General features: G+C 42.9%; 1 protein-coding gene across 7 annotated transcripts in view; it reads left to right on the top strand.

Annotated features, from left to right (window-relative positions):
* Positions 1–25,977, top strand: part of AAK1 (AP2 associated kinase 1) — a 305,240-nt gene that overhangs the window by 77,960 nt on the left and 201,303 nt on the right. For all 7 annotated transcript variants that reach the window (XM_053718218.1, XM_053718216.1, XM_053718217.1 and 4 more), the window contains one exon: positions 13,267–13,375. In XM_053718218.1, coding sequence (XP_053574193.1) covers positions 13,267–13,375 — 109 coding nt within the window. The remainder of the gene's footprint in view (positions 1–13,266; positions 13,376–25,977) is intronic.

The raw sequence follows: 25,977 nt of genomic DNA, 5'->3' as shown, positions 1-25,977 counted from the left end.
AGCAGAGCTGCCTATATAGCTCCCCCCTTAACTCCACCCCCCTAGTCATTCTCTTTGCCTACTCTAAGAAACTAGGAAGTGCAGAGCGAGTGTGATGACAAAAATGTTAAGTTTTTTTATTTCTCAAGCAAAAGTTTGTTATTTTAAATGGTACCGGTGTGTACTATTTACTCTCTGGCAGAAAAGAAATGAAGATTTCTGCAAGGAGGATTATGATCTTAGCACTTTGTAACTAAGATACACTGCTGTTCTCACAAGAGTGCAGGAAAACTTCAGTTGGGGGAACGGTTTGCATGCTAAGCTGCATATGAGGTATGTTCAGTCTATATTTTCTTGACAGACTGTGTTTATTCTAGAAAAGGCTGGCAATATGCCCATGAGGGAAGGGTAAGCTGTATTCAGACACTTAGTAGGAATCCCAGCTTGCATAAAGGGCTCATAAGTTACTGGTGACACTGTTAGGAAAAAACGTTTTTGTTTGTTCAGTAAATGATGCATTTATAACGTTTTTTTGAAGGGACTAAAGGGTTCATTGTGGCTTGTTTTAGGGTTTTTTAACCCACATGGTTAATTAAGAGACACTCTGGTGTTTGATAGGCCTCAAAACATCGAGTGAGGTGGGAGGGGCCTATTTTCGCGCCTCAGTTGCGCAGTTTCTTTTCCTTAGAGACATCCAACTGCTTCTCCAGTGGTTCCTGCTGTGTTTGAGGCCTGTAAAGGAGGTTTTTCCCCCACAAATCGTTCTGAAGGGCAGGTAGGCGCCACAGCAGAACTGTGTCAAGGTGCTGAAAGTCTTTTTTACCGGTTTTGACGTTATTTCAATCCGGTTTTGCCATTAAGGGGTTAATTGTTTATTTGCATAGCTGTGCAATGTTACTAAGGCTGTAAGATACTACTGTAAACATTTCGTTAAGTTTACTGCTTTTTTACACTGTTTTGTAGAACTTGTGCAGCTTTTTTTCTCTTAAAGGCTCAGTACCGTTTTATTTCTAAGTGTTATTTACTTTGATTACAGTGTTTTCCAAGCTTGCTTGTTACATTACTAGCCTGTTTAACATGTCTGACACCAAGGAAAATCCTTGTTCAATATGTTTGGAAGCCATTGTTGAACCCCCTCTTAGAATGTGTCCCAATTGTACTGATATGTCTATAAATTATAAAGAACATATATTAGCACTTAAAAATAGAGCAATAGATGATTCTCAGTCAGAAGTAAATGAGGGTTCGCCATCTAGCTCTCACCAAGTGTCACAAACAATAACGCCCGTACAAGTGACGCCAAGTACCTCTAGTGCGTCTAATTCATTTACTTTACAAGACATGGCCACAGTTATGAATACAACCCTCACAGAGGTTTTATCCAATCTGCCTGGTTTACAAAGAAAGTGGGACAGCTCTAGGTTAAGGAAAAATGCTGAGCCGTCTCATGTTTTAGTAGCCGTATCTGATATGCCCTCACAATGCTCTGAAGGGGTGAGGGATTTGTTATCTGAGGGAGAAATTTCTGATTCAGGAAAGACGCTTCCCCAGACAGATTCTGATATGACGGCCTTTAAATTTAAGCTTGAACACCTCCGCTTATTGCTTAGGGAGGTATGAGCAACTCTAGATGATTGTGACCCTATAGTGGTCCCAGAGAAATTGTGTAAAATGGATAAATACTTAGAGGTTCCTGTTTACACTGATGTTTTTCCAGTCCCTAAGAGGATTGTGAATATTATTACTAAGGAGTGGGATAGACGAGGTATTCCGTTCACTCCCCCTCCTGTTTTTAAGAAAATGTTTCCTTTATCTGACACCATAAGGGACTCATGGCAGACAGTTCCTAAGGTAGAGGGAGCTATTTCTACTCTGTCTAAGCGTTCAACTATACCTATCGAAGACAGTTGTGCTTTTAAAGATCATATGGATAAAAAATTAGAGGGTCTCTTGAAGAAAATCTTTGTTCATCAAGGTTTTTCTCTCCAACCTATTGCGTGCATTGTTCCTGTAACGACTGCAGCTGCTTTCTGGTTTGAGGCTCTAGAGGAGGCTCTTCAAATGGAGACTCCATTAGAGGAGATTATTGACAGAATTAAGGCCCTTAAGTTGGCTAATTCTTTTATTACAGATGCCGCATTTCAACTGGCTAAATTAGCGGCAAAGAATTCAGGTTTTGCCATTTTAGCACGTAGGGCGTTATAGCTTAAGTCCTGGTCTGCTGATGTGTCATCTAAATCTAAACTTTTGAACATTCCTTTCAAAGGTAAGACCCTATTCGGGCCTGAACTGAAAGAGATTATTTCAGACATCACTGGAGGGAAAGGTCATGCCCTCCCTCAGGATAGATCGAATAAGATGAGGACCAAACAGAATAATTTTCGTTCCTTTCGGAACTTTAAGAGTGGTCCCGCTTCAGCTTCTTCTGCTGCAAAGCAAGAGGGGAATTTTGCTCAATCCAAGTGAGTCTGGAGACCTAACCAGGCTTGGAACAAGAGTAAACAGGCCAAGATGCCTGCAGCTGCTAGTAGGGGCAGACTCTCTCTCTTCGCTCAGGCTTGGGCGAGAGATGTTCATGATCCCTGGGCTTTAGAAATTGTGTCCCAGGGATATCTTCTGGAATTCAAAGACTTCCTTCCAAGGGGGAGATTTCACATTTCTCGATTGTCTGTAAACCAGACAAAGAGAGAGGCGTTCTTACGCTGTGTAGAAGACCTACATACCATGGGGGTGATCCGCCCAGTCCCAATAGAGAAACGGGCTAGGGTTTTTTTTTTTTTTTTTTTTTCCAAACAAGCTTTATTTTCAATAATAAGGACAAGGAAGACATTGTTTACATGAGCCGTTACAATGTGTCAGCGTGAAAGACATGTCAAGAGATTATCAGAAATTAAGCTAAATAACAACAAAATTGTGAATGTCCATGTGCTTTAAGTTTCTTACTTTCATGCTATTGTAAACATAGGAATCTTCTGTGGGACAAAAGCTTGCAGGTTTTTCTAGTTTTCTGCGTTAACATAAAACAAAACTGTACATTACATTATACTTGAAAACAATCGAACTTTAAAACTTTGAAACTTTGTTGCGCAGCGTGAGCACATGTGGTAATAGTTTCTAAGTGGGTTTTCATTAGTATGGAAAGTAGCGGTTGGCCGAAGGGGCGGTTGGCTACATGTTATGGGGCGTATAATACTAAGGTTTTCGTCACTTAACGTATTTTAACATAGTAAAATGTTTCAGTATCATGACTTGATATTACATAACAGACCATTTTGCAAACGACTGGTCAGGGGCCTTGTCGTCGGTCCATCAGCTCCCCAAATTTCCTGTGTGGGGAGTGGGTTCAGTAATGAGCCCTTATAGCTATGGGTTTTGAGTTTGGGGGGGTGTCCCATCGCTTGCATGAGTGTAAGTTTCCCAGAAAAATAACATAGCACAATAGAAATCCATTCTATTGGTTTTTAAGTAGTGGAATCTCTCGAGGGAAAGGAGGAGCGTAACATTTTGTGACCATTCGGTTTTGGAAGGGACTCTGCGTTGTTTCCATAACCTAGGGACCAGTTGTTTTGCACTGCTAAGCATTATGTATAACAAAACTGCCTTGTATTTGCATTTGATTTTGGGCGGTTTATTGAATAGTATAGTCAGGGGGTCAAAAGGGATGACCAGCGAGAGAACTTTTTGGATCTCCCTATGTACACCCTGCCAATATGGTTGGAGTAGGGGGCAGTCCCACCATATATGGTATAGGTTGCCAGTTTGTTTACAGTCCCTCCAGCAGAGGGAATCAGCGTGAGGGTAAATCCTAGCTATCCTAGAGGGGTATAAGTACCATCTTCCTAGTAATTTCATGTTGGTCTCAGTGATACTCATAGAGGAGGGTGCTTTGCCCATTTGGTGGAAGATGGTATCCCAGGTTTCGGGGGGGATGACAATGCCCAGCTCTGTCTCCCAAGTTTTGGTATATGATGGGGGGTTTTTGGAGTGTATAGCTAATAAAATTTTGTAAATCGCGGAGAGTGTACCTTTCACTACTTGAGTGGATCTGCATAGTAACTCAAACGGGTTTAGGCTTCGTACTAAATTAGATTTATCTCTGTGGTTAGAGAGGAAATGTGATAACTGTAAGTATTCCAGCCACCTGCTGAAAAAATGGATGTTTTTATCTATTAGAGAAGCTCTGGGCAGGATGATACCTCTTTCTGTAACTAGGTTGCAGGGTAAACCCGCTGAGATAGTATAAAGGTCTCCTGTCCAAAGGTGTCTGAGTGCGGGGAAATCGTTGTTATGGAGCAAGGGAGTTAATGGCGAGGGGATTGTGGAGATACTCTTCTGGGAGTAGGTAAGACGATCCCATGTTTGAAGTGTGGTGGTCACTAAGGAAGGGGCAAGTGGCGGCATATTTCTATGTTGTTTATATGTCCAGCAGAGTGCCCCTAGGCTTTTGGAGCCGACTAAGTCGTGCTCTAATTTCACCCATTCCTTATTAGAAATATTTTTGCACCAATCAACTATTCTAGTTAGCTGCGCCGCCTGGTGATAAAACAGGAGATTAGGTACTCCCAAGCCTCCCCTATCTCTGTTTCTATAAAGTGTGGACTTAGCTATTCTGGGGTTTTTATGAGCCCAAATAAAATCATTAACTAGTGTCTGTGCAATACGTATATATTTTGGAGGGGGTTGGATCGGGACGGTCTGGAACAGATAAAGAAAGCGAGGCAAAATGCTCATCTTGAAGGCTTGTATCCTGCCCAACCAGGAGAGGCATTTGCTCCGCCAGGTTTGCAGTTCTCGTCTAACAGAGTCTAAGAGGATCTGGTAGTTCATCTGATGTAGGGAATCCCTATTGGGCGTTATCTGAACTCCTAAATATTTTATGGAATTGGGTTTTGATGTAAATTGGAATTGTGAAGTGATCTGACCAGTCATCTGCCCCGTGATCCCTATGCCCATAAACTCTGATTTTGACATGTTTATTTTAAAATTGGAAAAATTACTATACATCTCTATAACTGGTAGCAGTGCAGAAAGAGACTGTATGGGGGAGGTTAACGAGAATAAGACATCGTCTGCATAGAGCGCTGCCTTATAGTGGGTATCGTCAATTCGTATTCCGTGTATTTTTTCATTGTTCCTAACGTTTGAGGCTAGAACCTCCATAGCTAAAACAAATAATAAGGGAGAGAGTGGGCAGCCCTGCCTCGTTACGTTCAATATGGGAAAGGGGTCTGACATGGAATCGTTTAGTTTGATGCGTGCATTCGGTGTATGATAGAGAGCAAATATTTTCCCTACTAGCTTCTCTCCTATGCCGAACCGCTTTAGTGTAAGTTTTAAAAATAGCCAATCCAACCTGTCGAAAGCCTTTTCGGCATCGATGGCCAGGAAGATGGAGGGTATGTCATGGGTTTGGGAATACTCTAGCAGGTTGAGAATCTTGATGGTGTTGTCTCGTGCTTCTCTATGGGGAACGAAGCCAACTTGGTTTAAGTGGATTAATTGTGGCAGAAATTTATTAAGTCTAGTGGCTATGAGTTTCGCGTAGAGCTTAATGTCTACATTTAGTAGTGATATAGGGCGGTAGTTAGAGGGGGTATCTGGGGGCTTACCTGGTTTGGGGATTACGGTGATGTGGGCTTCTAACATGGAGGAGAGGAACGGATGTTCCTGACCTGCTGTGTTGAAAATTGAGCCTAAATGGGGTAGCAGAATCGTTATAAATTTCTTGTAGTAAGCGACAGTGAATCCACCGGGGCCTGGGCTCTTGCCTGTGGGTAATTGCTTGAGGGCAGTTTGGATTTCCATTATCGAAAAGGGGGCCTCCAATTCCTCCGCCTGTGAGGAAGTGAGTTGGGGTAGGGGAGTTTCTGACAGATATGTTTTAATAGTATCCTCCGTACCTCTGGGGGGGTCATGTTTCGGGAGGTCGTAAAGTTTTGAGTAATATTCCCAGAATTGGGAGAGGATTTCAGGCTTGGTATTTACCTTCTGGTTAGTGGGGTTTTTTATTTCATGTATAAAGGATTTTAGTTTTTTGAGTTTAAGGGAGCGTGCAAGAAGTTTTCCTGCCCGGTTGTTTTCAAAATAAAATTTTTGCTTGGTTTTCAGGGCCAGGGTGTTTGTTTCTTTTATTAGTTGGTCATGGACTGCCTTTCTGGCCTTCTCTAGGTCTGCTAGGATTTGAAGGGAGGTGGGATTTCGCTTGTGCTCATATTCGAGCCTAGATAACAGGTCAGAGGAAGTTTTGTATAGTAGCCGAGCTTTTTGCCTAATGTGTGCCTGATATTTTATTTTAATTCCCCTCTGATGTAGCATTTATGTGCCTCCCACACTACAAAGGGGTCTGTTTCGGGTAAGGAATTGAAGTGGAAGTATTCAGGGAGTAGCTTTTCTATTTTAGCTTTAAAATCAGGGAAATTTAGTAAGGTCTCATCTATTTTCCATTGGTAGGTACTTTTCGGTGCTGAGGGACAGTTAAGCTTAGTGATGACTGCAGAGTGGTTTGGACGACAGAACATTAGTTAGGCCGATTTGGTTTGTGAGGTGGTAGTCAATTCTGCTATAGGAACGATGTGGGGCTGAAAAGAAAGTATAATCTCTCTTCCCGGGGTGTTTAAATCTCCATATGTCAAATAGTGTCTGCTCATACATTAACTTCCAGAGTTGTTTAATTGTATGTTTTGGTGTTGAGGGTTTGGGATTTGTTGTGTCTAGAGTCGGTTGAATGGAAATATTAAGATCGCCTCCTATATAAAGTGCCCCTATTCTATGATCTAGGATCTGGGCAAAGTATTTTTAAAAAAAGGGGAGCTGTCTGGTATTAGGGGCGTACAAGCTGACCAGAGTCACGGGGGAACCGAACAGTAAGCCAGTCACACATAGGAACCTGCCCTCTGCATCTGTATGTGTATGTATGAGGGTGAAAGATAGATGTTTGCTTATAAGGATGCTTACACCATTGCGTTTGTGGTCAAAAGAGCTATGAAAGCATTGTGTGTAATATCCTCCAAAATAACTGGGTTCTTTATTTTTTTAAAAATGAGTCTCCTGTAGGAAGACGATATCACCTCCCTTTCTATGGAGGTCTCGCATGGCTAATGAACGCTTCTGTGCAGAGTTCAGGCCTTTGGCGTTCTGGCTAAGCAGAGTTAAAACCTTATTGTTTGCAGCCATTATGTGTCTGTGGAGCTTCATTCATAGATATGTTTGGTGATTTGGAAACTTTGCACTTATCTATGGCCTGTGCGAATACATAGAGTTCTAGATGTGTCGTTAAACCTGCATCTCCACTGCGCAACTTTAAAAACATTACATCAAAACAAAATTGAAACAAACAGCTTAATTTGTAGCTTATTAAAAAGTATCTTAATTCTATTAAAGACATTTGACGGTAAATATTCATGAGGGAATGGTGGTAACCAGCTCCCTCTCAGGAAATTAAACATTAAATCTTAATAACGCCTAATCAAACCATTAATAACAGTTCTTTGTTAATTATTGTCTCTATCTCTGCTTAAGTTTAGAACAGTTACAGCCAGAGAGTATTTGTGGTACAAATGGGCACGAATGTGCACTTCAAAAAACAGTACATTACCCAGGAACGCTTCTGATGGAGAAAACAGTGCAGCCTCTCCTGGATATAGTTTCCAAGGGGGTCTAGTGTAGGGGAAGACCCTCTAATCTGTGTTCAGGTGTGGAGAGCCGTTGGATCCCTTTTGTGGACGTGTCTTTGATTTGGGGGCCACCCGTTGCCAATGTCCAGGATCAGCTCTGGCTGATCTCTTCCTTGGAGGTTCTAAAGGTTCCTCTGCGGGAAGTCCCGTTGGAGGATCAATTTCTAATGCTAAGCAAAACTCTTTGACATCTTCAGGGGACTTGCAAATCAATTTTCTGTTTCCGTGCAGTACATAGAGGTGAAAAGGGAATCCCCACCTGTAGAGGATCTTCTTTTGACGTAGGAGGGTAGTTATGCAGGAAAGGTCTCTTCTCCGTTGCAATGTTCTTTGGGACAGATCTTGGTAGAATTGAAGAACAACTCCCCTAAACTTCACCGGTTGGCTTTTCCTAGAAAGATTCAGGAGTTCCTCCTTTTCTCTGAACTCCTTGAACTTCATAATGATATCCCTAGGGGTTGTCGTATCGGGTGGTTTCGGTCTGAGTGCCCTGTGGGCTCTGACCCAAGGGATATCCGTAGAAGGTGAGGTATTCCTGAGATGTGCAAACAGAGCAGGGAGATAAGTTGGGAAATCTTTGGGTAGTACCGACTCAGGTACTCCTCGGATTCTAAGGTTCTTCCGACGACTACGGTTCTCGAGGTCTAAGATTTTGTCGTGGAGGTCAGCTAGGATTGCCGTATGTTGATTTGTAGTGTCTTGGGTTGCATTAACTTCTTCTTGTAAATGATCAGTAAATTCTTCTATAGCCTCCACTCTATTGCCTAGAGAGTGTAAGTCTTGTTTTATTTCTGCAATTTCCTCGCGTATACAAGAGCGAATTATGTCTGCAATGTCCTGTTTGGACGCTAGTGTAGAGAGAATAGCATTTGGCACCGGTGTACTTTCCTCAGAATCTTCCATTTGTTTTTGGGGTGATGGCGCCGCTTTTGAAAGCGATCTAATGGTCTCTCTATTCTCCGAGATCCTTGAACTCGAGGGTGAGAAGAACTGATCTACTGAGCTGTCCTTGTGATTATGACTTGATGGTCTTGAAGCCTTATTGGGCTTTACAGTGTGTTTCGTGTTCATGCTGGTTAACAGCCCCTAGCTTGTCAGGTATATAGTCTCTGTTGATTAGAGCCAAACTTGATGGCTTAGTAGGGGTATATGATAGTCTATTTGGGCTTTATCAAGTTCCACTGATATGTTCTTTTATTTATTTATTTTTGTTTTATTTTGCTTTATTTTATTATTTATTTCCCCCCCCCCTCTCTTATTCCCTTCTCCCTCTCTGTTTCCTGATTTACAAGTGGTTTTGTATTTATTTGTTTTTTTGTTGTTTTTTATTTTTATGAGTGTGTTCACTGTAGGAATTACCTGGGGTCAATAAGGTTAGGCACTCAGCTTGTAATTAAGTACACACACAAAAAAAAAAAGGAAAAAAGAAGGGGACTCCGTTTGTTTGATGTATCACAGAGTAGGCGATAGGGAGCGCGTCACACATGTGCTGAGAAAGGCAGGCTTCTGTTAATGCTGCAAATATGAACCTCTTCTAACAAGAGTCCAGCATAAACGGTAAGGGTAGGTCTCTGTGATGGGTAGTACAGGTGGGGGCCAAGTGTTATGGCGCTGCAAGCTCTTTACTTGTTATGTATTGCAGCGTGTACTCACAGAGGCTGTTGTCGGTTCACAATATGGCGGCTCCTTGTAATGCCGGGGTATGCTTTTTCACAGTGGCTCTTATTTTGGGGTATGTTGTAGGTCTCTGTGGCAAGCAGAATGGAAGGGGGTTGTATCGCTGCAATCTCTTTGCTAGGTACAATGTGAAGTGTATAATTGCAGCGGCTGTCACCGGCTCCTAATATGGCGGCTCCCTATAATGCCGGGTTGCGCTCTGTTGCTGTGTCCCTGCTTGGCGAGTGCTAATGGCGCCTTATGCAACCCTCACTAGGTCTCTGGCTGTGTGTTTGATAGCGATTACCTTCTTTCTGTCCTACAGGTCTGGCTCTGTTGTAAAACCCTGTGGTGATCACGGGATAGCCGCTTGCAGGAGGGTTTGTGACCGCAACACGTTAGAAAGTGACTGATGTTTCTGGCGGCACCTTAAAATCTTTCAAATCCCGTTGTGCTATATTTTTTGTTGCCTCCTGATGTATGCAATCCTCTGGCTACTATTAGTAGGTGTTATACATTGAAGTTAGGGCTAATTTAGGCGATCTTATGGAGCTGGTTGTTCAGAGCTATGGAATTACGCAGCCATCTTAGCTGCGGCCAAGCTCCGCCCCCCCAGGGGCTAGGGTTTTATTCAAACCTGTTAGTGGTTCCCAGAAAAGAGGGAACTTTGAGACCAATCTTGGATCTCAAAATTCTAAACAAGTTCCTCAAGGTTCCATCATTCAAGATGGAGACTATTCGGACTATTCTACCTCTGATCCAGGAGGGTCAATATATGACTACCGTGGACTTAAAAGATGCGTATCTACACATCCCTATTCACAGAGATCATCATCAATTTCTCAGATTCGCCTTTCTAAACAGGCATTACCAGTTTGTGGCCCTTCCCTTGGGGTTGGCCACGGCTCTCAGAATTTTCACAAAAGTGCTAGGGTCCCTTCTGGTGGTTCTGCGACCACGGGGCATAGCAGTGGCGCCTTATCTAGACGACATCTTAATTCAGGCGTCGACTTTCCAACTAGCCAAGTCTCACACGGACATCGTGTTGGCTTTTCTGAGAGCTCACGGGTGGAAGGTGAACATAAAAAAGAGTTCTCTCTTCCCTCTTACAAGAGTTTCCTTCCTAGGGACTCTGATAGACTTGGTAGAAATTAAAATATTTATTACGGAGGTCAGAAAAGTAAAACTCTTTACCACTGCAACTATGCATGAACAAACAGTGGAATGGGGATTATGCAGACTTATCTCCTCAACTGCATCTGGACCAGGGGACCAGAGACTCTCTTCCCTGGTGGTTGTCTCAGGACCACCTGTCTCAGGGAATGTGTTTCCGCAGGCCAGAGTGGCTCATTGTAACAACAGATGCCAGCCTGCTAGGCTGGGGTGCAGTCTGGAACTCCCTGAAAGCACAGGGCTTATGGTCTCGGGAGGAAGCTCTCCTCCCGATAAACATTCTAGAACTGAGAGCGATATTCAATGCTCTTCAGGCGTGGCCTCAGCTTGCTGCGGCCAAATTCATCAGGTTTCAGTCGGACAACATCACGACTGTAGCTTATATCAATCACCTCTAGCGATGATGGAGGTAACCAAAATAATCCGGTGGGCAGAGGATCACTCTTGCCATCTCTCAGCAATCCACATCGCAGGGGTAGAGAACTAGGAGGGGATTTTCTAAGTTGTCAGACTTTTCATCCGGGGGAGTGGGAACTCCATCCGGAGGTATTTGCCCAGCTGATTCAGCTATGGGGCACACCAGAATTGGATCTGATGGCATCTCGTCAGAATGCCAAACTTCCTCGTTACAGGTCCAGGTCCCGGGATCCCAAGGCGGTACTGATAGATGCTTTAGCAGTGCCTTGGTCCTTCAATCTGGCCTATGTATTTCCACCGTTTCCTCTCCTCCCACGTCTGGTTGCCAGAATCAAGCAGGAGAGAGCTTCGGTAATTCTGATAGCACCTGCGTAGCCACGCAGGATTTGGTATGCAGACCTAGTGGACATGTCCTCGGTTCCACCGTGGACTCCGCAAATGAGGCGAGACCTTCTAATCCAAGGTCCGTTCACGCATCCAAATCTAATTTCTTTGCGTCTGACTGCTTGGAGATTGAACGCCTGATTCTATCAAAGCGTGGTTTCTCTGAGTCGGTCATTGATACCCTGATTCAGGCTAGAAAGTCTGTCACCAGGAAGATCTATCATAAGATTTGGCGCAAATATCTTTATTGGTGTGAATCCAAAGGTTACTTGTGGAGTAAGATTAGGATTCCTAGAATATTGTCTTTTCTCCAAGAGGGTTTGGAGATGGGATTATCTGCTACTTCCTTAAAAGGACAAATATCGGCTTTGTCTATTCTACTACACAAACGTCTGGCAGATGTCCCAGACGTTCAAGCATTTAGTCAGGCTTTGGTCAGAATCAAGCCTGTATTTAAACCTGTTGCTCCGCCATGGAGCCTAAACTTAGTTCTTAAAGTTCTTCAAGGGGTTCCGTTTGAACCTATGCATTCCATAGATATTAAGCTTCTATCTTGGAAAGTTTTGTTTTTAGTAGCTATCTCTTCGGCTCGAAGAGTTTTTGAGCTATCTGCTTTACAATGTGATTCCCCTTACCTTGTTTTCCATGCAGATAAGGTGGTTTTGCGTACCAAACCTGGGTTTCTTCCTAAGGTTGTTTCTAATAAGAATATCAATCAAGAGATTGTGGTTCCTTCTCTGTGTCCTAATCCTTCATCAAAGAAGGAATGTCTGTTACACAATCTTGATGTGGTTAGTGCTTTAACGTTCTACTTACAAGCAACTAAAGATTTCCGTCAAACATCTTTTTTGTTTGTTGTTTATTCTGATAAACGGAGAGGTCAAAGGGCTACGGCTACCTCTCTTTCCTTTTGGCTGAAAAGCATCATCCGTTTGGCCTATGAGACTGCTGGACAGCAGCCTCCTGAAGGAATTACTGCTCATTCTACTAGAGCTGTGGCTTCCGCATGGGCTTTTAAAAATGAGGCTTCTGTTGAACAGATTTGTAAGGCGGCGACTTGGTCTTCGCTTCATACTTTTTCCAAATTTTCCAAATTTGATACTTTTGCTTCTTCGGAGGCTATTTTTGGGAGAAAGGTTCTACAAGCAGTGGTGCCTTCCTTTTAAGGTCCCTGTCTTGTCCCTCCCTTCATCCGTGTCCTAAAGCTTTGGTATTGGTATCCCACAAGTAAGGATGAACCCGTGGACTCAATACATCTTACAAGAGAAAACATAATTTATGCTTACCTGATAAATTTATTTCTCTTGTGATGTATCGAGTCCATGGCCCGCCCTGTTTTTTAAGACAGGCATATATATTTTTATTTTAAAACTTTCAGTCACCACTGCACCCTATGGTTTCTCCTTTTTCTTCCTAGCCTTCGGTCGAATGACTGGGGGATGGAGCTAAGGGGGGAGCTATATAGGCAGCTCTGCTGTGGGTGCTCTCTTTGCCACTTCCTGTAGGGGAGGAGAATATCCCACAAGTAAGGATGAACCCGTGGACTCGATACATCACAAGAGAAATAAATTTATCAGGTAAGCATAAATTATGTTTTTGACAATCATGTCCATTTAAATTCTGCTTGTACCCTTAAAGGGACATTAAAGTCACTTTTATATATGCATCAAATATATCAGCAAATAGACAGAAATAAAAAAAAAACTGCGCACACAATAAATATTTAAAATTATTTTACCATCCCTTTAAATATTTAATATATATTTCTAATCTCTAATTTGCTTCATTCTCTTGGTATCCTTTATGGAAAAGCCTAGCTAGGTAGGCTCAGGAGCACCAATGAACTACTGGGAGCTTGCTGCCGATTAGTGGCTATATATATATTATTTGACGGGAGATTCACTTTGGTCCTAGAAGATGGGAGCTGTTTAAAGTCACTTGTTGTTTGTTCATGTATGTGATGTTTCATTCTTTGTCTTTGCAGCGAGATCTCTCTGGTCATAAGAACATTGTTGGATATATAGACTCCAGTATTAACTCGATGAGCGGCGGTGATGTCTGGGAAGTGCTTATTCTAATGGATTACTGCAGAGGTAAGATACTAATTTCAATTTAACCCTATTATCGTATTGTTCCGCATATAGGCCGCACTTTTTTCCCTTGATTTCTACCTTTAAAGTTGCAGTGCGGCCTATATGCGGGGCGCGGCCTATAATCGGTATTTTTTGGCTTTTTTTAATTTTATTTGCTTGATATTGCCTAGTATAGTAAATACCGGGTAAGGAATGTACCGGTAACTTACGGTATATAGTAATATGGGTAGAGAATTGTGCACCAGTATCCCTATGTGTGTATACTGATCCCTGAGCGAGTATCTAAACGAACGCTCCTTGGACTGAACTTGCTCCTATTGGAATGTAACCAATACCTGTGACTAAGCATTAGCAGTCTTCTAGGAGGGAACCGAAGACGTTGCTAAATGCTTCTTCACAGGCGTTGCAGTCTGCAGGGACGGAGCGGCAGATGTGGCTGTAGATGATTATGTCATCACAGTAGGAGCTGTGTGCAGTATGCAGAGTCCGTTATTACCGTAGCTTATCTGGAATAGTTGATACAACTTCCGGCCTTATGGGTATTGTAGTCTGGGTAGGGAGGAAGTGGACGGAGCACAGGATGTCCCATGTTAGTCAGTTTTGCCTCTGATATTGGTAAGAAACAGTTTTCTCTTGTTAAGTGTATCCAGTCCATGGATCATCCATTACTTATGGGATATTCTCCTTCCCAACAGGAAGTTGCAAGAGGATCACCCACAGCAGAGCTGCTATATAGCTCCTCCCCTAACTGTTATATCCAGTCATTCTCTTGCAAGCCTCAACCAAGATGGAGGTCGTAAGAGGAGTGTGGTGTTTTATACTTAGTTTATTCTTCAATCAAAAGTTAGTTATTTTTAAATGGTGCCGGAGTGTACTGTTTATCTCAGGCAGTATTTAGAAGAAGAATCTGCCTGCGTTTTCTATGATCTTAGCAGAAGTAACTAAGATCCTTTGCTGTTCTCACATATTCTGAGGAGTGAGGTAACTTCAGAGGGGGAATAGCGTGCAGGTTTTCCTGTAATAAGGTATGTGCAGTTAATATTTTTCTAGGGATGTAATTTGCTAGAAAATGCTGCTGATACCGAACCAATGTAAGTAAAGCCTTAAATGCAGTGATAGCTACTGGTATCAGGCTTATTAATAGAGATGCATACTCTTATAAAAATGTAATATTAAACGTTTGCTGGCATGTTTAATCGTTTTTATATGTATTTGGTGATAAAACTTATTGGGGCCTAGTTTTTCTCCACATGGCTGGCTTGAATTTGGCCTAGAAACAGTTTCCTTAGGCTTTCCACTGTTGTAATATGAGTGGGAGGGGCCTATTTTGCCGTTTTTTTGCACAGCAAAAATTAGAGACACAGACATCCAGCTTCTTCCTGCATGATCCAGGACATCTCTGGAGGGCTCAAAAGGCTTCAAAGTCGTTTTTGAGGGAGGTAAAAAGCCACAGTAGAGCTGTGGCAGTTGTGACTGTTTGAAAAAAACAAAACAAAAAAAAAACGTTTTTGTCTTTTATTATTTTTTGGGTATTAAGGGGTTAATCATCCATTTGCAAATCTGTGCAATGCTCTGCTAACTTGTTACATACACTGTAAAAATTTCATTAGTATAACTGCCTTTTTTCACTGTTATTTCAAATTTTGACAAAATTTGTGTTTCTTAAAGGTGCAGTAACGTTTTTTATATTGCTTGTAAACTTGTTTAAAGTGTTTTCCAAGCTTGCTAGTCTCATTGCTAGTCTGTTTAAACATGTCTGACACAGAGGAAACTACTTGTTCATTATGTTTGAAAGCAATGGTGGAGCCCCATAGGAGAATGTGTACTAAATGTATTGATTTCACCTTAAACAGTAAAGATCAGTCTTTAAATATAAAAGAAATATCATCAGAAGATTCTGACGAGGGGGAAGTTATGCCGACTAACTCTCCCCACGTGTCAGACCCTTCGCCTCCCGCTCAGGGGATGCACGCTAATATGGCGCCAATTACATCAGGGACGCCCATAGCGATTACCTTGCAGGACACAGCTGCAATCATGAATAATACCCTGTCATAGGTATTATCCAGGTTGCCTGAATTAAGAGGCAAGCGCGATTGCTCTCGGGTTAGGAGAAATACAGAGCGCGCAGATGCTGTAAGGGCCATGTCTGATACTGCGTCACAATATGCAGATCATGAGGACGGAGAGCTTCAGTCTGTGGGTGACATCTCTGATTCGGGGAATCCTGATTCAGAGATTTCTAATTTTAAATTTAAGCTTGAGAACCTCCGTGTGTTGCTTGGGGAGGTATTAGCTGCTCTGAATGACTGTAACACAGTTGCAGTACCAGAGAAATTCTGTAGGCTGGATAAATACTATGCGGTACCGGTGTGTACTGATGTTTTTCCTATACCTTAAAGGCTTACAGAAATTATTAGCAAGGAGTGGGATAGACCGGGTGTGCCTTTTTCCCCACCTCCTATATTTAGAAAAATGTTTCCAATAGACGCCACTACACGGGACTTATGGCAGAAGGTCCCTAAGGTGGAGGGAGCAGTTTCTACTTTAGCAAAGCGTACTACTATCCCGGTTGAGGACAGTTGTGCTTTTTCAGATCCAATGGATAAAAAATTGGAGGGTTACCTTAAGAAAATGTTTATTCAACAAGGTTTTATTTTACAGCCCCTTGCATGCATTGCGCCTGTCACGGCCGCGGCGGCATTCTGGTTTGAGGCCCTGGAAGAGGCCATCCATACAGCTCCATTGACTGAAATTATTGACAAGCTTAGAACACTTAAGCTAGCTAACTCATTTGTTTCTGATGCCATTGTTCATTTGACTAAACTAACGGCTAAGAATTCCGGATTCGCCATCCAAGCGCGTAGGGCGCTATGGCTTAAATCCTGGTCAGCTGACGTGACTTCGAAGTCTAAATTACTCAACATTCCTTTCAAGGGGCAGACCTTATTCGGGCCTGGTTTGAAGGAAATTATTGCTGACATTACTGGAGGTAAGGGTCACACCCTTCCTCAGGACAGGGCCAAAGCAAAGGCCAAACAGTCTAATTTTCGTGCCTTTAGAAATTTCAAGGCAGGTGCAGCATCAACTTCCTCTGCTTCAAAACAAGAGGGAAATTTTGCTCAATCTAAGCAGGCCTGGAAACCTAACCAGTCCTGGAACAAAGGCAAGCAGGCCAGAAAGCCTGCTGCTGCCTCTAAGACAGCATGAAGGAACGGCCCCCTATCCGGCGACGGATCTAGTAGGGGGCAGACTTTCTCTCTTCGCCCAGGCGTGGGCAAGAGATGTTCAGGATCCCTGGGTGTTGGAGATCATATCTCAGGGATATCTTCTGGACTTCAAAGCTTCCCCTCCACAAGGGAGATTTCATCTTTCAAGGCTATCTGCAAATCAGATAAAGAAAGAGGCATTCCTATGCTGTGTGCAAGACCTCCTAGTTATGGGAGTGATCCATCCAGTTCCGCGGACGGAACATGGACAGGGTTTTTATTCAAATCTGTTTGTGGTTCCCAAAAAAGAGGGAACCTTCAGACCAATTTTGGATCTAAAGATCTTAAACAAATTCCTCAGAGTTCCATCTTTCAAAATGGAAACTATTCAGACCATCCTACCCATGATCCAAGAAGGTCAGTACATGACCACAGTGGACTTAAAGGATGCCTACCTTCACATACCGATTCACAAAGATCATCATCGGTTTCTAAGGTTTGCCTTTCTAGACAGGCATTACCAATTTGTAGCTCTTCCCTTCGGGTTGGCTACAGCCCCGAGAATCTTTACAAAGGTTCTGGGCTCACTTCTGGCGGTTCTAAGACCGCGAGGCATAGCGGTGGCTCCGTGTCTAGACGACATCCTGATACAGGCGTCAAGCTTTCAAGTTGCCAAGTCTCATACAGAGATAGTTCTGGCATTTCTGAGGTCGCAAGGATGGAAAGTGAACGAGGAAAAGAGTTCTCTATCCCCACTCACAAGAGTCTCCATCTTAGGGACTCTTATAGATTCTGTAGAAATGAAAATTTACCTGATGGAGTCCAGGTTATCAAAACTTCTAAATGCTTGCCGTGTTCTTCACTCCATTCCGCTCCCTTCGGTAGCTCAGTGTATGGAGGTAATCGGCTTAATGGTAGCGGCAATGGACATAGTGCCATTTGCGCGCCTTCATCTCAGACCGCTGCAATTATGCATGCTGAGTCAGTGGAATGGGGATTACACAGATTTGTCCCCTCTGCTAAATCTGGATCAAGAGACCAGAGATTCTCTTCTCTGGTGGTTGTCTCAGGTACACCTGTCCAAGGGTATGACCTTTCGCAGGCCAGATTGGACAATTGTAACAACAGATGCCAGCCTTCTAGGTTGGGGTGCAGTCTGGAATTCCCTGAAGGCACAGGGATCGTGGACTCAGGAGGAGAAACTCCTTCCAATAAATATTCTGGAGTTAAGAGCGATATTCAATGCTCTTCTGGCTTGGCCTCAGTTAGCAACACTGAGGTTCATCAGACTTCAGTCGGGCAACATCACGACTGTGGCTTACATCAACCATCAAGGGGGAACCAGGAGTTCCCTAGCGATGTTAGGAGTCTCAAATATAATTCGCTGGGCAGAGTACCACTCTTGCCACCTGTCAGCAATCCATATCCCAGGCGTGGAGAACTGGGAGGCGGATTTTCAAAGTCGTCAGACTTTCCGGGGGAGTGGGAACTCCATCCGGAGGTGTTTGCTCAGTTGATTCATCGTTGGGGCAAACCAGAGTTGGATCACATGACGTCTCGCCAGAACGCCAAGCTTCCTTGTTACGGATCCAGGTCCAGGGACCCAGAGGCGACGCTGATAGATGCTCTAGCAGCACCTTGGTTCTTCTATGTGTTTCCACCGTTTCCTCTGCTCCCTCGACTGATTGCCAAAATCAAACAGGAGAGAGCATCTGTGATTCTGATAGCACCTACGTGGCCACGCAGGACTTGGTATGCAGACCTAGTGGACATGTCATCCTTTCCACCATGGACTCTGCCTCTAAGACAGGACCTTCTGATACAAGGTCCTTTCAATCATCCAAATCTAATTTCTCTGAGACTTCATGGAGATTGAACGCTTGATTCTATCAAAGCGTGGCTTCTCCGAGTCAGTCATTGATACTTTAATACAGGCACGAAAGCCTGTTACCAGGAAAATCTACCACAAGATATGGAGTAAATATCTTTATTGGTGTGAATCCAAGAATTACTCATGGAGTAAGGGTAGGATTCCTAGAATATTGTCTTTTCTCCAAGAGGGCTTGTACAAAGGATTATCAGCTAGTTCCTTAAAGGGACAGATTTCTGCTCTGTCTATTCTTTTGCACAAGCGTCTGGCAGAGGTTCCAGACGTCCAGGCATTTTGCCAGGCTTTGGTTAGAATTAAGCCTGTGTTTAAACCTGTTGCTCCCCCGTGGAGTTTAAACTTGGTTCTTAAAGTTCTTCAAGGAGTTCCGTTGGAACCCCTTCATTCAATTGATATTAAACTTTTATCTTGGAAAGTTCTGTTTTTGATGGCTATTTCCTCGGCTCGGAGAGTCTCTGAGCTATCTGCCTTACAATGCGATTCTCCTTATCTGATTTTTCATGCAGATAAGGTAGTCCTGCGTACCAAACCTGGGTTTTTACTTAAGGTGGTTTCTAACAAGAATATCAATCAAGAGATTGTTGTTCCATCATTGTGTCCTAATCCTTCTTCAAAGAAGGAACGTCTTTTACATAATCTGGATGTAGTCCGTGCCTTGAAGTTTTACTTACAAGCTACTAAAGATTTTCGTCAAACATCTACCCTGTTTGTCGTTTACTCTGGACAGAGGAGAGGTCAAAAAGCTTCGGCAACCTCTCTTTCCTTTTGGCTTCGGAGCATAATACGCCTAGCCTATGAGACTGCTGGACAGCAGCCCCCTGAAAGGATTACAGCTCATTCTACTAGAGCTGTGGCTTCCACCTGGGCCTTTAAAAATGAGGCCTCTGTTGAACAGATTTGCAAGGCCGCGACTTGGTCTTCGCTTCACACTTTTTCCAAATTTTACAAATTTGATACTTTTGCTTCTTCGGAGGCTGTTTTTGGGAGAGAGGTTCTTCAGGCAGTGGTTCCTTCCGCTTAATCCTGCCTTGTCCCTCCCATCATCCGTGTACTTTAGCTTTGGTATTGATATCCCATAAGTAATGTGTGATCCGTGGACTGGATACACTTAACAAGAGAAAACATAATTTATGCTTACCTGATAAATTTATTTCTCTTGTAGTGTATCCAGTCCACGGCCCGCCCTGTCCTTTTAAGGCAGGTCTAAATTTTAATTAAACTACAGTCACCACTGCACCCTATGGTTTCTCCTTTCTCTGTTTGTTTTCGGTCGAATGACTGGATATGACAGTTAGGGGAGGAGCTATATAGCAGCTCTGCTGTGGGTGATCCTCTTGCAACTTCCTGTTGGGAAGGAGAATATCCCATAAGTAATGGATGATCCGTGGACTGGATACACCACAAGAGAAATACATTTATCAGGTAAGCATAAATTATGTTTTTTTCCCCCCTCACATCATACCTGATAAAAAATACTGTACTATTAGGGTAAATAAAAAATTGCAGCTTTAATACTGGTCTGTTAAAATAATACAATGTGAAAAAGCCTTTATTTAGCCATTATAACTTTAATGCCTGAGGAGTGCAGCATCTAAGGAGTGCAGCATCTTTCCTTTGTTTTATTATATACTCTTGGGGAAGTGGAATGTGTGTATTGTCTTTAAAATTTATTTTCTTTAAAATGGCACCAAACTTTAAGGGTGCGGCCTATATTCAGGTGCGGCCTATATGCGGAACAATACGGCATTTAAAAATTGCTTAAAGGGACAGTATACTGTAAAAATTGCATTTTCGGGTTTATCTATCTGAATTAGCTGGTTGTGTGCTTTTAAACCACAACCTATTAAAATGGATTGAGCTTGCAGGTAATATCAGATTTCATTATGTTATCACTTTGTGTACACACACTTGCTTTCTTATCTTATACCTGTTTGTAAACCAAAGCTTAATACTGAGAGAGAACACTGTAAAATTAAAATTTTATTACATAAAGGGACAGCCAACACCAGATTTTTTTTTTTTTTTGTTTAAAAAAAAGATAATCCCTTTTATTACCCATTACCCAGTTTTGCATAACCATTTTTTTTTTATTTTTTTTTTGACCTGTTTGCACTATATGATATAATTTATCCCCTGAGAACCGCTTTTGCAGCTACCCAATAAGTAGCCGGGCGATTGGCGTATGCTTGGTTGAAGTGCGCATATTCTTCATATTTAGATTTAAGCCATTTTTTAAACTTCAGGTCATTTCAGAGATATGTGGGGAAATAGAAGCGAGACATTTTAGGTTTAAAATCGTTAAGCTGAAATTCTAGAAAAATAGGGCCATGGTCTGATATACAAATTGGAAACAATCCTGCTTTAACTGGCAGTTTGCAAAGCCTTTCGTCCAATCCTGGATAATGTTTTATGAGCTTTGGATGAACAAGTAAAATCTCTTATGTCAGGATTTTGTATTTACCAAATATCCCTAATAGCAAGATTCTGAAATATTATTTTCTTCTGTTATGTGTGATCAGTCCACGGGTCATCATTACTTCTGGGATATAACTCCTCCCCAACAGGAAATGCAAGAGGATTCACCCAGCAGAGCTGCATATAGCTCCTCCCCTCTACGTCACTCCCAGTCATTCTCTTGCACCCAACGACTAGATAGGATGTGTGAGAGGACTATGGTGATTATACTTAGTTTTTATAACTTCAATCAAAAGTTTGTTATTTTACAATAGCACCGGAGCGTGTTATTGCCTCTCTGGCAGAGTTTGAAGAAGAATCTACCAGAGTTTTTTTCTATGATTTTAACCGGAGTAGTTAAGATCATATTGCTGTTTCTCGGCCATCTGAGGGAGGTAAAAGCTTCAGATCAGGGGACAGCGGGCAGATGAATCTGCATTGAGGTATGTAGCAGTTTTTATTTTCTGAATGGAATTGATGAGAAAATCCTGCCATACCGTTATAATGACATGTATGTATACTCTACACTTCAGTATTCTGGGGATGGTATTTCACTGGAATTACTCTGTTAAAAGTACATTAAACCTTTTAATAGGTATTTATTATGTTAAACGTTTTTGCTGGAATGTAGAATCGTTTGCATTTTCTGAGGTACTGAGTGAATAAATGTTAGGGCATTATTTTTCCACTTGGCAGTTGCTTGTTTTAATTGTGACAGTTTCGTTTCTCTCTCACTTCTGTGTGTGAGGGGGAGGGGCCGTTTTTGGCGCTCTTTGCTACGCATCAAAAATTTCCAGTCAGTTACTCTTGTATTTCCTGCATGATCCGGTTCATCTCTAACAGAACTCAGGGGTCTTCAAACTTCTTTGGAGGGAGGTAGATTCTCTCAGCAGAGCTGTGAGACTTATATATTGACTGTGATTAAAAACGTTGCTCTGTAATTTTTATGCTTCAAATTTAATTATTGTTACTTTACTAATGGGAACAAACCTTTGCTAAAAGTTGTGTTGTTTTTAAGGATTGATGCTATAACTGTTTTTTCAGTTCATTATTTCAACTGTCATTTAATCGTTTAGTGCTTCTTTGAGGCACAGTACGTTTTTGTTAAATAAGATTGTAACCAAGTTGCAAGTTTATTGCTAGTGTGTTAAACATGTCTGATTCAGAGGAAGATACCTGTGTCATTTGTTCCAATGCCAAGGTGGAGCCCAATAGAAATTTATGTACTAACTGTATTGATGCTACTTTAAATAAAAGCCAATCTGTACAAATTGAACAAATTTCACCAAACAGCGAGGGGAGAGTTATGCCGACTAACTCGCCTCACGTGTCAGTACCTGCATCTCCCGCCCGGGAGGTGCGTGATATTGTGGCGCCTAGTACATCTGGGCGGCCATTACAGATAACATTACAAGATATGGCTACTGTTATGACCGAAGTTTTGGCTAAATTACCAGAACTAAGAGGCAAGCGTGATCACTCTGGGGTGAGAACAGAGTGCGCTGATAATACTAGGGCCATGTCTGATACTGCGTCACAACTTGCAGAGCATGAGGACGGAGAGCTTCATTCTGTGGGTGACGGTTCTGATCCAAACAGATTGGATTCAGATATTTCAAATTTTAAATTTAAATTGGAGAACCTCCGTGTATTACTAGGGGAGGTTTTAGCGGCTCTTAATGATTGTAACACTGTTGCAATACCAGAGAAATTGTGTAGGTTGGATAAATACTTTGCGGTACCGGCGAGTACTGACGTTTTTCCTATACCTAAGAGACTAACTGAAATTGTTACTAAGGAGTGGGATAGACCCGGTGTGCCGTTCTCACCCCCTCCAATATTTAGAAAGATGTTTCCAATAGACGCCACCACACGGGACTTATGGCAAACGGTCCCTAAGGTGGAGGGAGCAGTTTCTACTTTAGCTAAGCGTACCACTATCCCGGTGGAGGATAGCTGTGCTTTTTCAGATCCAATGGATAAAAAATTAGAGGGTTACCTTAAGAAAATGTTTGTTCAACAAGGTTTTATATTGCAACCCCTTGCATGCATCGCGCCGATTATGGCTGCGGCAGCATTTTGGATTGAGTCTCTGGAAGAGAACCTTAGTTCAGCTACGCTGGACGACATTACGGACAGGCTTAGAGTCCTTAAACTAGCTAATTCATTCATTTCGGAGGCCGTAGTACATTTAACCAAACTTACGGCTAAGAACTCAGGATTCGCCATTCAGGCACGTAGGGCGCTGTGGCTAAAATCCTGGTCAGCTGATGTAACTTCTAAGTCCAAATTACTTAATATACCTTTCAAGGGGCAAACTTTATTTGGGCCCGGTTTGAAAGAAATTATCGCTGACATTACAGGAGGTAAGGGCCACGCCCTGCCTCAAGACAAAGCCAAAGCTAAGACTAGACAGTCTAATTTTCGTCCCTTTCGGAATTTCAAAGCAGGAGCAGCACCAACTTCCACTGCACCAAAACAGGAAGGAGCTGTTGCTCGTTACAGACAAGGCTGGAAACCTAACCAGTCCTGGAACAAGGGCAAGCAGGCCAGGAAACCTGCTGCTGCCCCAAAGACAGCATGAACCGAGGGCCCCCGATCCGGGACCGGATCTAGTGGGGGGCAGACTCTCTCTCTTCGCCCAGGCTTGGGCAAGAGATGTTCAGGATCCCTGGGCGCTAGAGATCATATCTCAGGGATACCTTCTAGACTTCAAATTCTCTCCCCCAAGAGGGAGATTTCATCTGTCAAGGTTGTCAACAAACCAGATAAAGAAAGAAGCGTTTCTACGCTGTGTACAAGATCTGTTATTAATGGGAGTGATCCATCCGGTTCCGCGGTCGGAACAAGGACAAGGGTTTTACTCAAACCTGTTTGTGGTTCCCAAAAAAGAGGGAACTTTCAGGCCAATCTTGGATTTAAAGATCCTAAACAAATTCCTAAGAGTTCCATCGTTCAAAATGGAAACTATTCGGACAATCTTACCCATGATCCAAAAGGGTCAGTACATGACCACAGTGGATTTAAAGGATGCTTACCTTCACATACCGATTCACAAAGATCATTTCCGGTATCTAAGGTTTGCCTTCTTAGACAGGCATTACCAGTTTGTAGCTCTTCCATTCGGATTGGCTACGGCTCCAAGAATCTTCACAAAAGTTCTGGGTGCCCTTCTGGCGGTACTAAGACCGCGAGGAATTTCGGTAGCTCCGTACCTAGACGACATTCTGATACAAGCTTCAAGCTTTCAAACTGCCAAGTCTCATACAGAGTTAGTTCTGGCATTTCTAAGGTCGCATGGATGGAAAGTGAACGAAAAGAAGAGTTCTCTCTTTCCTCTCACAAGAGTTCCATTCTTGGGGACTCTTATAGATTCTGTAGAAATGAAGATTTATCTGACAGAAGACAGATTAACAAAGCTTCTAAATGCATGCCGTGTCCTTCATTCCATTCAACTCCCGTCAGTAGCTCAATGCATGGAGGTGATCGGCTTAATGGTAGCAGCAATGGACATAGTACCCTTTGCACGTCTACATCTCAGACCGCTGCAATTGTGCATGCTGAGTCAGTGGAATGGGGATTACTCAGACTTGTCCCCTACTCTGAATCTGGATCAAGAGACCAGAAACTCTCTTCTATGGTGGCTTTCTCGGCCACATCTGTCCAGGGGGATGCCATTCAGCAGGCCGGACTGGACAATTGTAACAACAGACGCCAGCCTACTAGGTTGGGGCGCTGTCTGGAATTCTCTGAAGGCTCAGGGACAATGGAGTCAGGAGGAAAGTCTCCTGCCAATAAACATTCTGGAATTGAGAGCAGTTCTCAATGCCCTTCTGGCTTGGCCCCAGTTAAAAACTCGGGGGTTCATCAGGTTTCAGTCGGACAACATCACGACTGTAGCTTACATCAACCATCAGGGAGGGACAAGAAGCTCCCTAGCAATGATGGAAGTATCAAAGATAATTCGCTGGGCAGAGTCTCACTCTTGCCACCTGTCAGCAATCCACATCCCGGGAGTGGAGAACTGGGAGGCGGATTTCTTGAGTCGCCAGACTTTTCATCCGGGGGAGTGGGAACTTCATCCGGAGGTCTTTGCCCAAATACTTCGACGTTGGGGCAAACCAGAGATAGATCTCATGGCGTCTAGCCAGAACGCCAAACTTCCTCGCTACGGGTCCAGATCCAGGGAGCCGGGAGCAGTTCTGATAGATGCTTTGACAGCACCTTGGAACTTCGGGATGGCTTATGTGTTTCCACCCTTCCCGCTGCTTCCTCGATTGATTGCCAAAATCAAACAGGAGAGAGCATCAGTGATTCTAATAGCGCCTGCATGGCCACGCAGGACTTGGTATGCAGATCTAGTGGACATGTCATCCTGTCCGCCTTGGTCTCTACCTCTAAGACAGGACCTTCTGATACAGGGTCCATTCAAACATCAAAATCTAACTTCTCTGAAGCTGACTGCTTGGAAATTGAACGCTTGATTTTATCAAAACGTGGGTTTTCTGAGTCGGTTATTGATACCCTGATACAGGCTAGGAAGCCTGTTACCAGAAGGATTTACCATAAGATATGGCGTAAATACCTATACTGGTGCGAATCCAAAGGTTACTCCTGGAGTAAGGTTAGGATTCCTAGGATATTGTCCTTTCTACAAGAAGGTTTAGAAAAGGGTTTATCGGCTAGCTCATTAAAGGGACAGATCTCAGCTCTGTCCATCTTGTTACACAGGCGTCTGTCAGAAAATCCAGACGTCCAGGCCTTTTGTCAGGCTTTAGCTAGGATCAAGCCTGTGTTTAAAACTGTTGCTCCGCCATGGAGTTTAAACCTTGTTCTTAACGTTCTACAAGGAGTTCCGTTTGAACCCCTTCATTCCATTGATATAAAGTTGTTATCTTGGAAAGTGTTATTTTTAATGGCTATTTCTTCGGCTCGGAGAGTCTCTGAGTTATCAGCTTTACATTGTGATTCTCCTTATTTGATTTTTCATTCAGATAAGGTAGTTCTGCGTACAAAACCTGGGTTCTTACCTAAGGTAGTCACTAACAGGA

This window comes from Bombina bombina, chromosome 6 (assembly GCF_027579735.1).
Source record: "Bombina bombina isolate aBomBom1 chromosome 6, aBomBom1.pri, whole genome shotgun sequence".
NCBI lineage: Eukaryota > Metazoa > Chordata > Amphibia > Anura > Bombinatoridae > Bombina > Bombina bombina.
The sequence above is the reverse complement of the archived record's forward strand: the minus strand, read 5'-3'. Positions and strand labels throughout refer to the sequence as shown.